Below are 12,709 nucleotides of genomic sequence, written 5' to 3'. Positions count from 1 at the left end.
AGATTCCCTTTTTATAATAACACATAGTATTTATTATGAGGGCAGTGCTAGTCTATCTTGTTACTTAAAGTATGGTCTATGGACCAGCAGCATGAGCAACGTCTTGGAGATTGTTAGTAATGCAGTTTCAGCCCTACCCCAGACATACTGAGTCAGAATCAACATTTTAGCAAGATCCCCAGGTAAATCTATATGCATTAAAATCTAAGGGTGGGTAGACACATACTACATACTTCATATCTCCACAAGGTTCTATGTAAAATAGGTGCCCCATTTTAATAAAGGATGAAGAAATGATGTATAGATTCTGGAGGAAACATATTAGTCCGTACTTTAATGTGGTAGATGAGACAGTCAAGTATACTCAATGTTCAAAACAATGCCCTTCCTTGGAGATAAAACATATTTAGCGGGCAAACCATATATATAATAAATTATGTTACTAGATGGGGACAAAAAGAACTCTGGAAATTAAAAAGCTTATAAATTGCTTAAATGTATGCTTTTAAGAATTCTAGTATTAATTATAAAACAAAACATATTACTTTTATATACTAAGTGATGCTACAACTCAAGTCTTTTTGTCTGGAAAACAAATGGCATGGAGGTGATGGAAGGTACATTTGGAATGAGAGAATTGATTTTTTTTTATCATACCTTGGCCACATGGAGGCTTTGGGATCATAGGAAAATTATGAACTACCTCAGTTGTAGAAAATTTAAGAGCATGATATGTCGTAGTTGAGAGAGTCAGCTCTGGAGCCAACCTCAGTTCTGCCCCTTAGTAGCTGTGTAACTATGGGCATAAAACCTTTCTATTTCCTTTTCTGTGTGATGAGGGATATAATGACATTTTTCTCATGAGGTTACCTATGTAAGTTGTTGAGAACAAGGCCTGACACATAATAAGAACCCAATAAATGTTAACTTTCATTATTATCACTTCATAGTCCATAATCTAATAAAGTGTCAAGCATTTAATAAGCACTCAATAAAAGATTGAGTTAATGAATAGAGGGTTGTTATAAGGAGTAAAAGATAAAAGTATTTAATGTGCTTAATGAAGTACCTTTTATTAGTAAACTAGTGGCCTGGTGCATGAAATTCATGCACGGGGGGTGGTCCCTCAGCCTGGCCTGCATCCTCTCCAACCTGGGACCCCTTGGGGGATGTCCAACTGCCTGTTTCGGCCCGATCCCCTGTGGGTCTAAACAGGCAGTCGGACATCCCTCTCGCAATCCTGGACAACTGGCTCCTAACCGCTCACCTGCCTGCCTGCCCGATCACCCCTAACCACTCTGCCTGCTGGCCTTCTCACCCCCAACTGCCCCCCCCCGTCAGCCTGCTTGCCTCCAACTGCCACACCTGCCAGCCTGATTGCCCCCAACTGCCCTCCCCTGCTGGCCTCATGGCCCCCTACTGCCCTGCCCGGTCAGCCTCATGGCCCCCAACTGCCCTCCCCTGCCAGCCTCAGGCCTCCAATTGCCCTAACCTGCCAGCCTCATGGCCCCCAACCGCCCTCCCCAGCTCACCTCATGGCCCCCAACTGCCTTCCCCTGCTGGCCTCATAGCCCCCAACTGCTCTTCCTGACCAGCCTTGATGGCCCCCAACTGCCCTCCCCTGCCGGCCTCATAGCCCCCAATTGCCCTTCCCTGCCGGCCTCATAGCCCCCAATTGCCCTTCCTGGCCAGCCTGATGGCCCCCAACTGCCCTCCCCTGCCAGCCTCATAGCCCCCAACTGCCCTCCCTGGCCAGCCTGATGGCCCCAAATTGCCCTCCCCTGCCAGCCTCATAGCCCCCAACTGCCCTCCCTGGCCAGCCTCATGGGCCCCAACTGCCCTTCCCCTGCTGGCCTCATTGCCTCCAACTGCCCTCCCCTCAGGCCTCATGGCCCCCAACTGCCGGTCTCCTGGAAGGTCTCCTGGTCTAATTAGCATATTACCCTTTTATCAGTATAGATGTTCAATAACTGGTGGCAATAAGATTCTTGATGCAAATCATTTTGTGAAATTAAATTATGCATGTATTAATGGGTTATAAATGTATACTCACTTCTGAGAAAATACATGTATAAATTTCATGTAATTTATAATTTACTAACTGTGTTCCTGAAGGTAAGTGATATTTTGCTTTTAGCTATAATGCAAAATATCCACTTCTAAAAGTCCATAAATAAAAGCGGAGGTCATAGAACAGTAACATAAAACATATTCATTGTAGAGCTCCTACAAGATTACCCTTCACTTTAATCTGACTTTCATTTCCAGTTCTAGCATCAATCTATTACTATCTCCCATGATTCATGGGTGTGGGCTGCACATAAAAGTATTTCCAACTTTCTATCTCCTTAGGTTACTAATTAACATGTGAGGTTAACCAAGCAGAGTTATAGAACCTTTTTAAAATTGCTGGCGTTGAACTCACATAGAAAATATTAGTGCATTGGAAAAATAACTTCACACACAAAAAAAGACTCTTGTTTGACATTTTAACATTCAGCTTTTAAAAAAAGCAATGGAGAGAAAAATCTGAAAATATTGCTTAAAAATATTTTTCAACTATTAACATTCCCATTGCTACAATGGGCTACTTGTGAGTGAATCTATACTAATAAAAGAGAAACATGCAAATTGACCATCACTCCGCTACACGCAACAGCCAATCAGGAGTGAGTATGCAAATTAACTCAACAAAGATGGCAGCATCCACGGAGCTGGAGTGAGCAGGAGGCTTGCGTTGCCCCCGGTGACAGAGGAAGCCAAGCTTCCCGCCCACCCTGGCCTCTGCTCAAGGAGGGGCTGGGGGCCTGGGTTGACCCAGGCTTCCATCCCGCCCTGGCCACCAGTGAAGGAGTGGCTGGGGGCCTGGGTCACCAGGGGCGACCCATGCTTCCAGCCCACCCTGGCCTCCGCTCAAGGAGGGGCTGGGAAAAAAAAGGAGGGGCTGGGAGCCTGGGTTGCCGGGGGGCATGGCCAGCCTGAAAACAGCCCTCAGCCCATTACCTAGGCTGGCCAAGCCCCAATGGAGTAAGAGTCTCCACTGGGGGGGCTTGGCCAGCCTGCAAACAGCCATCAACCCCTCACCCAGGCTGGCCAGGCACCCCAGCAGGGACCCCCACCCTGAAGGAGATGTGGCTAGCCTGAAAACAGCCCTCAGCCCCTTACCCAAGCTGGCCATGCCCCCATTGAGGGTCCCTGCTTGGGGGCTTGGCCAGCCAGCCTGCAAACAGCCATCAGCCCCTCACCCAGGCTTGCCAGGCACCCCAGTGGGGACCCCCACCCTGAAGGGGGTGTGGCCAGCCTAAATATGGCCCTCAGCCCCTCACCCAGGCTGGCCACACTCCCTGAGCAGGGACCCTCACCCCATGAGAATTATGGGGGCGTGGCCAGCCTACAAACTACCATAAGCCCCTCGCCCAGGCCACCCCATGCCCCAAGGGAACCCCCACCCTGATCCAGGACACCCTTCAGGGCAAACCAGCCAGCCCCCACCCATGCACCAGGCCTCTATCTATACTAATAAAAGGGTAATATGCTAATTAGACTGGGAGACCTTTCAGGAAACCTTCTGGACGTTCTTCTGGACAAAGCCATGGTGGCGGGGCTGAGGTAGAGGTGGTTAGAGGCCAAGAGGGGAGGGCAGTTGTGGGTGATCAGGCCAGGATGGGATGGCAGTTGTGGGTAATCAGGCTGGTGGAGGGGGTCTGTTGGGGATGATCAGGTCAAGGGGGGGGCAGTTGGAGGTGAGCAGACCAGCAGGGGGGCAGTTGGGGGCGAGCAGGCCAGTGGGGAGGGCAGGTAGGGGCGAGAAGGTCGGCAGGCAGAGTGGTTAGGGGCAATCAGGCAGGCAGGTGAGCGGTTAGGAGCCAGGAGTCCTGGATTGCGAGAGGGATGTTCTACTGCCGGTTTAGGCCCGATCCCTATAAACTGGCAGTAGGACATCCTTCGAGGGGTCCCAGATTGGAGAGGGTGCAGGCCGGGCAGAGGGACACACACCCCCTCCCCATGCACGAATTTCATGCACCGGGCCACTAGTAAGTAAATAAACTCATTAGGAGTGGGAATTCAAGTAAAATGTAAATAAATGAAGGAATTATAAAGAATTGTTAAGTAAGGCAGTTTTTTAGTTATTCCTTTGATTTTTCCTCTGATTTATTTCTAAGCACAAAGCACAGTGAAGATTAATTTCTCACTGACAAAAAGAAAGACAGGGCCATATTCTTGTTCTGCAGAACATGTGTGTGTGTCCAGAGAGAACATGCTTCTAAAAAAGAGAGCAATAAAGCATTCACTATGCTCTAGGAAGGTTAAACACAGAGAGTGTAAATGACAGCCTAAGAAGAGGCACATGCAAATAAAGTAGATGGAAGCAAAGCTGCCCTTGCTGCAGGATGGGTCTGCAGGCAGACCAACCCCACCTAGATTCAGAGTAACCTTAAAATGTCAGCAGACCCCAGCTGGTGTGGCTCAGTGGTTGAGCGTTGACCTATGGACCAGGAGATTACGGTTTGATTCTCGGTCAGGGAATATGCCTGGGGTTGCAGGCTTGCTCCCTGGTTGGGGGCGTGCAGGAGGCAATCAATGATTCTCTCTCATCATTGATGTTTCTATCTCTCTCTCCCTGTCCCTTTCTCTTTGAAAAAAATAAATTAAATAAAATGAGCATAGTGTGAAAACCCCTCTTCTAAAGTTATAAAACAAAGAGTATTTTTAAATTACGGGATAATTATTATCCAGCATCTAAACATCAGGGGAAATTGTGGGGAGCAGGTGAGAATTATAACTGTGGCAAGGATGTGTGTATGTGTGTGCTCATGTGTGTGGATGGGGATCTACTATTTAAAGCATTTTAACTTATAGACCAGTAAAATTTCCAAACAGCATTTTGAAGACATAAACGCAATTACAACTTTTTATTCTGCCACAATTTTTCTAGATTCATATCTTAGTTGATACTTTCACTCAATAAAAGCTCTTTTGTCTATGAACATTCTATCAGTCTAGATATATATAAAACATGGTACAGAAAATATATAATTGCTTGGGGTGCTATTATTTTTTATCAATATACCAAATATTTTGTGCCAACTATATTACTGCCTAAAATTACCAATATACTTATTGGTTAAAATACTTATTTTACACTTACATGAAATTGAATGTGAGCTTGAATTGGAGTTTTAGAAAATTGCTTTTGACTCTGTTTCATTCAAAAGGGCAATGCAGCAGAAAATGATTAGTATTTAAAACTTTTTTGATGGTACTGAAGAAAATCACAACATATATATTCTATGTAGTGCTTTTATGCAGTGTTGGGGTTCTTGAAACTTTAGTGAGCATTCAAATGCAATAAACAAATAGTAAATTATATTTTAACTAGAGGCCCAGTGCATGAAAATTCATGCACTAGAGGCGGGGTGTCCCTCAGCCCAGCCTGCCCCCTCTCACAGTCGGGAGCCCTCAGGGGCGGGAGGCAACCTGGAGATCAGGGGAAGGCGACGCCCCATCACACCTCTGCTGCTGCCACTGCTGGCAGCGAAAGCCTTGGCCGGCCCTGGTTACCTGAGCCTCATGCAGCCCTGGGTGGCTGGGCAGCCGCCATCCAAGGCTTGCCTGAGCCTCAGGCTGGCCCTGAGTGGCTGGGGGGCTCTGGAGGCAAGCGTGCAAAGCAGCCAGGCCCGCCTGGGGGTGGGCCCGGCCTTGCTGTGTGCCTGCCACCCCAGCAGGGCTGAAGGGACTGGGCACTACCATCTTATGGCTGTAGGTGCTGCCATCTTTGAAAACGTGACAGTCAATATACAAATTCCCTCCTAATTGGCTGTGGGTGTTGTCATCTTTGAGGGTGTGACAGTCAATTAGCATATTCCCCTCTTATTGGCCATGGGCACCACCATCTTTGCGATGGTGTGAGGGTCAATTAACATATTCCCTCTTTATTAGGTAGGATGGATAATATAGTACTGAATAATTTTTTGCTTATTATTGAAGTAGCCTTCACATATGTTTTACACTGTTATTTCTACACTTGTATCTTATGAATAAATTACATAATTGCTTACACTTATTTAAGGTCTAGAGACATTTAACATTTTTTAACTTATGGGTGATTACTGACAGTTTTGTAAAGTTATTTTATATCACAGAAAGATCATATGTAGATTTGAAAAGGTCTATATTTTAATTCATATTTCCTATTTTTATAGCCTTTGTCTTGATGATTTAGCCTTGACATAAAACTTTTGGCATGTTTTTCTTTAGCAGTTAAAGGACATTTAAATGTCAACATCTCCCTAATCTTTAAAACTAGAGCAGTAAACTAAAAATATTTTAATCATTATAAAATTTTGAACTTGCTAGAAAACTGGGATTTTGTGAAGGAAGTGGAAATTAAACTTACTTATAAATGAAGTCTCTCCCAAGTAACCTCTACGTTTAATAACAACATCTAGAAATTTGGAGTCCTCATTGATCAGGTAATATTCCTTTTCAAAGGAGATCCATGCCCAATTCAGGTGAAAATGCTGCTTGGTTAACTTGTTTCCACCTAGAAAACAAAAATTTAAAGCACCAAATTTGTGAATGAATGACCTTAAAAATTCCAAGACTACTTTAATAATGCAACATGATGAACCTCTAGCCAGACTCACCAGGAAACAAAGAGAGGGGACCCAAACAAGCAAAATCAGAAACTAAAGTGGTGAAGTAACATCGGACCCCACAGAAATACAAAGGAACATAAAAAATACTAAGAACAACTTTATTCCAACAAACTGGACATCCTGGACACAGTGGACATATTCCTAGAAAAATACAACCTTCCAAAACTCAATCAGGAATAATCATAAAACATGAATAGGCCAGTAACTACTGATAAAATTGAAGCAGTAATAAAACACACACACACACACACACACACACACACACACACACACACACACACACACAACTCCTAGCAAACAAAAGCCATGGTTCTGATGAATTCACAGGGGAGTTTTACCAAATATTCAAAGAAGACCTAATTCCTATTCTCCTCAAGCTATTCCAAAAAAATTAAGAGGAAGGAACACTTCAAAACGATGTCTATGTGGCCAGCATTACCCTAATTACAAAACCAGATAAAGATATGACAAAGAAAGAGCACACAGATGCTAAAATCAACAAAATTTTAGCAAATCGAATCCAGCAATACATTAAAAAGATCATACATTATGACCACATTGGATTTATTCCAGGAATTTAAGGATGGTATAATATTCTCAAATCAATAAATGTGATATAGCACATCAAAAGATTGCAAGACAAAAATCACACCATCATATCTATCAATTGATACAGAAGAAGCATTTGACAGGATCCAACACCCTATTTTGATAAAAACTTTCAGCAAAGTGGGAATAGAGGGATAATACCTCAACCTACTAACGGCCATATAAGACAAACCTACAGCCAACATCATACTCAATGGGCAAAAACTAAAACAATTTCCCCTAAGAACAGGAACAAGACAGGGATGCCCTCTATCACAACTCTTGTCCAACATAGCTTTGGAACTCCTGGCCATAGCAATCAGACAAGAAGAAATAAAAGGCATCCAAATTGGATAGGAGGAGGTAAAACTCTCATTATTCACAGATGACATGATATTGTACATAGGAAACCCTAAAGATTCCATAAAAAAAAACAAAACTACTAGATTTAATAAGTGAATTTGAAAATGTAGCAGGCTACCAAATTACCACCCAAAAATCCATGGCATTTTTATACACCAACTAATGGCCCAGCGCACGAATTCGTACACATTGAAAGGGAATTAATTAGAATAAATACTTTAATATCACTATTCACTCTTTCTCTATAATGGAAATGTCAGAGATTAAAGAAAATTAGTAAAATGTATATGAAAATAATATATAAATTTATTAATAAATACACAATGACAACATAACAACATCAAAGACGATACAAAAACAACAAAAACATGATATAAAAACTACAAAAACATGATATAAAAATATGATATAAAAACATTGGTACAAACAATGACTGATAAATTGATTAAACTTATTCTAATATCTCCCTGTATACTATATTAAGAGTAAAAAACACTTTCAGAGTGCTTGACTAATTTCCCTTGTGATGAAGTATTTACAACTTTAACATCACACGCTCTTTGAACTCGAGAGAAAGCAACATATAACTGACCATGTCCAAAAATAGATTTATGTAGGAATATTCCTACTTTGTCTAGAGTTTGTCCTTGTGATTTATTAATTGTCATCGCAAATGCTGGCATCACAGGAAATTGTCTTCGAATTAATTTAAATGGGAGGCCAATGTCAGGTGGGACAAATCAATTCTTGGAATCAGAACAACCTCTCCTTCCGCAGATCCTGTTAATAATTCAGCTTCAATTATGTTAGGTCACAATCTATATATGTAAAACCTTAATATGCAAATAGACCAAATGGCAGAACAACCGAACAACCAGTCACTATGACGTGCTGTCAACCAGGGGGAGCACGGGGAACATGATAGATGTAGGACACCGCGGGATGGTGGAGTAGGTCAGCAGGGGCACCAGACCAAGGCTGGGCACCAGTCGCTGTCATCGGGCTGAGCCTCAGGTGGTTACTGAAAAATCTTTGCTCCCACACACCACAGTCCCACCTGGCACTTGCATCTGCTGCCAGCACTGGAGCTGCCGCTCCCACTTGCTACCGACGCCTGGCGCCAGCCCTGATTGCTTGGCACCATCAGCAGGTTCGAGTGGTGGCTGCTGGCCCCGATTGCCCCTCAGGGCTTCTCCACCTGCCCGCCTCCTGAGGAGTGATCAGGGCTGGCAGCCGCCTCTCACACCCACTGCCGGTGCCAACCCCACTTGCACCCACAGCCGGCACTGGAGCCACTGCTCTCACTTGCTGCCGGTGCCCAGTGTCGGTCCCAATCACTCTGTGCCATCAGTGGGTGTGAGCATGGCTGCCGGCCCTGATCACCCCTGAGGGCTTCTCCACCTTCCCCAGCTCCTGAGGGGCAATTGGAGCAGCAGCAGCCACTCGCACCCGCTGATGGCACTGGCCTCAATTATTCAGCACCTTCATCACATGGGAGTGGTGGCAGACAAGGGACCGGGGACTGTGGGGGGAGGGGCCGGGCAGGGGCATGGAGGATGGGCTGAGACCCACCCCTGTGCCCTCCTCAGCCTCGTGGTCCACAGTTCCTCCCAAGGTGCACAAATTCGTGCACTGGGCCCCTAGTCTTTTGATAATAAATCTGGTACCATTACAAAGACCCCATTTACTATTAAGGTTTCTCGGTAGTATGATGATTGCACCTACTTTCAATTTTAATTTATGACATGGCATTCCTGAAGGAGTAATACTATTTTTTTTATTTTTATTTTTTTAAATATATTTTTATTGATTTTTTTACAGAGAGGAAGAGAGAGGGATAGAGAGTTAGAAACATCGATGAGAGAGAAACATCGATCAGCTGCCTCTTGCACACCCCCTACTGGGGATGTGCCCGCAACCATGGTACATGCCCTTGACTGGAATCGAACCTGGGACCCTTGAGTCCGCAGGCCGACGCTCTATCCACTGAGCCAAACCAGTTTCGGCAGGAGTAATACTATTAAGAAATTCGATGGGAAAATTTTCATTTTCGGCATCATCTGTTGGAATCATCACTCAAATAGGTGTGAAAATCTCCCTCAAGTATATCCAAAATCTCATCATTTAATTTACGAATGTGCTCATATTTTGGACAAAGAATTGCACGTTTAGATATATTTTTAATATTACCTATAGATATACTATTTCCAAAGGTAGCTTCAATAATAGATCTGTTACAAATCATTTCATGGGGAATTTCAATAATATCCATTCCTAAATGAAAACTGCTACCAAGTATGTCATTTCCAAGTTTTACTAACCATTTGCTAGAAGTAGAATCATCTGATCTCATATTTGTTATAAGAGACAACTTTCTGAAACATCCCCAAACATCACAGTACTTTAAATTTGTTTGTACTATGGCTGATCGCATAGCATGCGGCACAATACTGAGACATTGTCGAAAATCCCCTCCAAGAAGGAGAACTTTCCCACCAAATGCAACAATCAAATTCATAATTTCTCTTAGTAATCTGTCTATGGCGTTTATAGCATGACTGGATGCCATGGTGCATTCACCAATAATGAGAAGTTGGGCCTTTTTAATGGTTTTAGCAACTTCACTCTTTATATTGAGTCTAGACATTGAAGTTTCATTTAAAGAAATTGGTAATTTATATTGGGAATGAAAGTTTCTTCCATCGAGAATTAAATTTGCAGCAATTCCTGTAGATGCTGTGGGTAAAACAGTACCACCATGACCTCTAATATAATGTATTAAAACTTTATAAAGATATGTTTTTCCACTACTATCTGGACAATCCAAGAAAAAGCATTTGCAGTGTCCAGTTTGATCCTCGATGGCTGAAGTTATAGTCTGAAAGGCTGCCAACTGTTCATCATTCAGAGAATTTATCAAAATCTCTGCTTGTTGTCATAGGATTCATCACATGTAGTTGTATTCATTAATAAAGGATAGTTTGAAAGTTTGAAATGCGAACATTTCATTCCATGCAATGTGAATACCTCCTGAATTTCATTAGCATGCATTTCACAGTTCACACAGGCACCTTCTCTTCAGTGTAATTTCCAACAGAAATCTTCAATAAAATGAGATTTATTCTCATCCCATAATTTGTCTGCATCAGAAGGACATCATATATATGCAAAAAGTTGCCATAGTTGTTTTGGTATATTAAGAATGATTGCATTATCAATCGTATCTTTCCCAATAGTGTCGTCAATTAATAATCCTCTATGTTTAACAGCTTCATTAAATGTATAATTCCAAATTACACCTCATACTGTTCGCAGATCAGCAAAACGTATCGCACCTTTTACATGAAGAAGCAAAAGTCTAAGGTAATATCGTTCTGGTTCTTTAAAGCTCACAGTGAACAGTCTACCTAATACTTTATCCCTGTCCTTTTGGAGTTTTCTCCACGAAGAATTATTAAACACATAATGTGGAATTTCCCAATAATAATAATTACGCACGTCAGAATCTTCTCTATTCAATAAAAACAAAGCCATCAAAGTCGAGTTATGCCTTTTAGCCCTATCTATTACTTCAGCAAAATCATCGGCATAAAAATACAAATTCTGATCATTTGGCAAATGAAGAGCTAATCTTTTGATTGCATGAGATTGGCCATGCATTCGCATTGCAAAAAGTCTCCAAACAGCCTCAGGAGCGCTCACATACCTGGAGTCAATGAAGTCCTGTACTTTGTCATGATTGATAATAATTTTTTTCAGAAATTTGAATATTTGCACAATTGTGCCCTTTATAGACGTATTTAAATAAATATTTGACACTTTTAATTGATGCGCAGACTTCAACGTTTATATGACCGTTATATTTAAGGCACAAATATGGGTTATAAGGGACAATCCGAGTATTATAGACAACTTTATTTTTAATAGACATCATGCTACCAGATCTTCATTTGTATTTGGGATATCCATCAATATTTCCTATGGTTGCATTTTGAAATTCTTTTGGATATCCCTTTGAACATTTTCCATGTTCCATACATGGATTATTTGGATTTTGTATTCCACATGGTCCATGTACCATGTTTGATTTTACAATTTGAAAAAGTCGAGGACACTCATCTTCATCTGAAATTTCTGCCTTAACTATACAATCAATGTCATCTTCTGTTCGTAATTTGGATTCACTATCTAATATCAATAATATGTGAGTGTGAGGCAGTCCGCGTTTCTGAAATTCAATGACATGAATTTTAGCTGTAACTTTGCCAAATAAATCAAATTTACATATATCATTTAAAAGAGCATTCAGCTTAATATTAAAAACCCTGGCTACCAAGTCAGGTCTGTTTTCAACTTTTTGCCAGTGTTGTAAATTGTTTGTAATATCTGTACATTTTGGATTGAAATTGGGCTTGCCACACTTCTTTACAATTGCCATAGCATCCTGATATTGCTGTAGCATATTTCTGGGACTACCCTCAAAAGACGATGGAAGTATTATTTTACCAATCGGCACATTGTCATTTTTAGATCTAGATGTGAGATAATCCATCAAACCACTATATTGTTCAACTCTCAACTTAGATTGGTTTGCTTTAATGAAATATATCCAATTGGCTTCCATTTTTTAATATGAATTGGCAATATACTGTTGAGTTAATCTTCCTGCATTTAAAATAGGATTGCATGTGTCCCAGAAAGAGAGATGAAATCCATAATATTGCATTTGTGTGACGCGTGTCCTTACATTTCGTCTAGGATTATTATCGATTACACTGTTGTCTCTGAGTCTTAATGCAATATCCATTCCCAAGTCTTTTTCACCATTTGGAAAAAGAATAGAATATGTTATTGCATCTAATGTGGCATTCAGATTATTGGGTTCTGGTTTACAATGAAAGAGCAAGTCCCTTTCAGAAGGAGGTTCTGATCTTCGTTTCTGAGTATGATGGCAACTTCGGTTACATGGAGATAATTATATCTACCTGGATAACTATTACAATTGTATTTAATTGCCATAGTTACTTCCGTGGGAGCAATACCTTTCCCTGCTGCTTCAGATTCGGCTTCCTTTTCTACCTCATGTAGCATCTTGTATG

At 41.9% G+C, this 12,709-nt stretch overlaps 1 protein-coding gene across 1 annotated transcript in view; it reads right to left on the bottom strand.

Annotated features, from left to right (window-relative positions):
- The window catches only part of FREM2 (FRAS1 related extracellular matrix 2), a 363,685-nt gene that overhangs the window by 198,733 nt on the left and 152,243 nt on the right, over positions 1-12,709 (bottom strand). Inside the window, exon 3 of the mRNA XM_008160427.3 lies at positions 6,398-6,544. Coding sequence (XP_008158649.2) covers positions 6,398-6,544 — 147 coding nt within the window. The remainder of the gene's footprint in view (positions 1-6,397; positions 6,545-12,709) is intronic.

The sequence above is a fragment of the Eptesicus fuscus genome, chromosome 8, assembly GCF_027574615.1.
Source record: "Eptesicus fuscus isolate TK198812 chromosome 8, DD_ASM_mEF_20220401, whole genome shotgun sequence".
NCBI lineage: Eukaryota > Metazoa > Chordata > Mammalia > Chiroptera > Vespertilionidae > Eptesicus > Eptesicus fuscus.
Note: the sequence above shows the minus strand (reverse complement) of the source record. Positions and strands in the feature narration are given on the sequence as shown.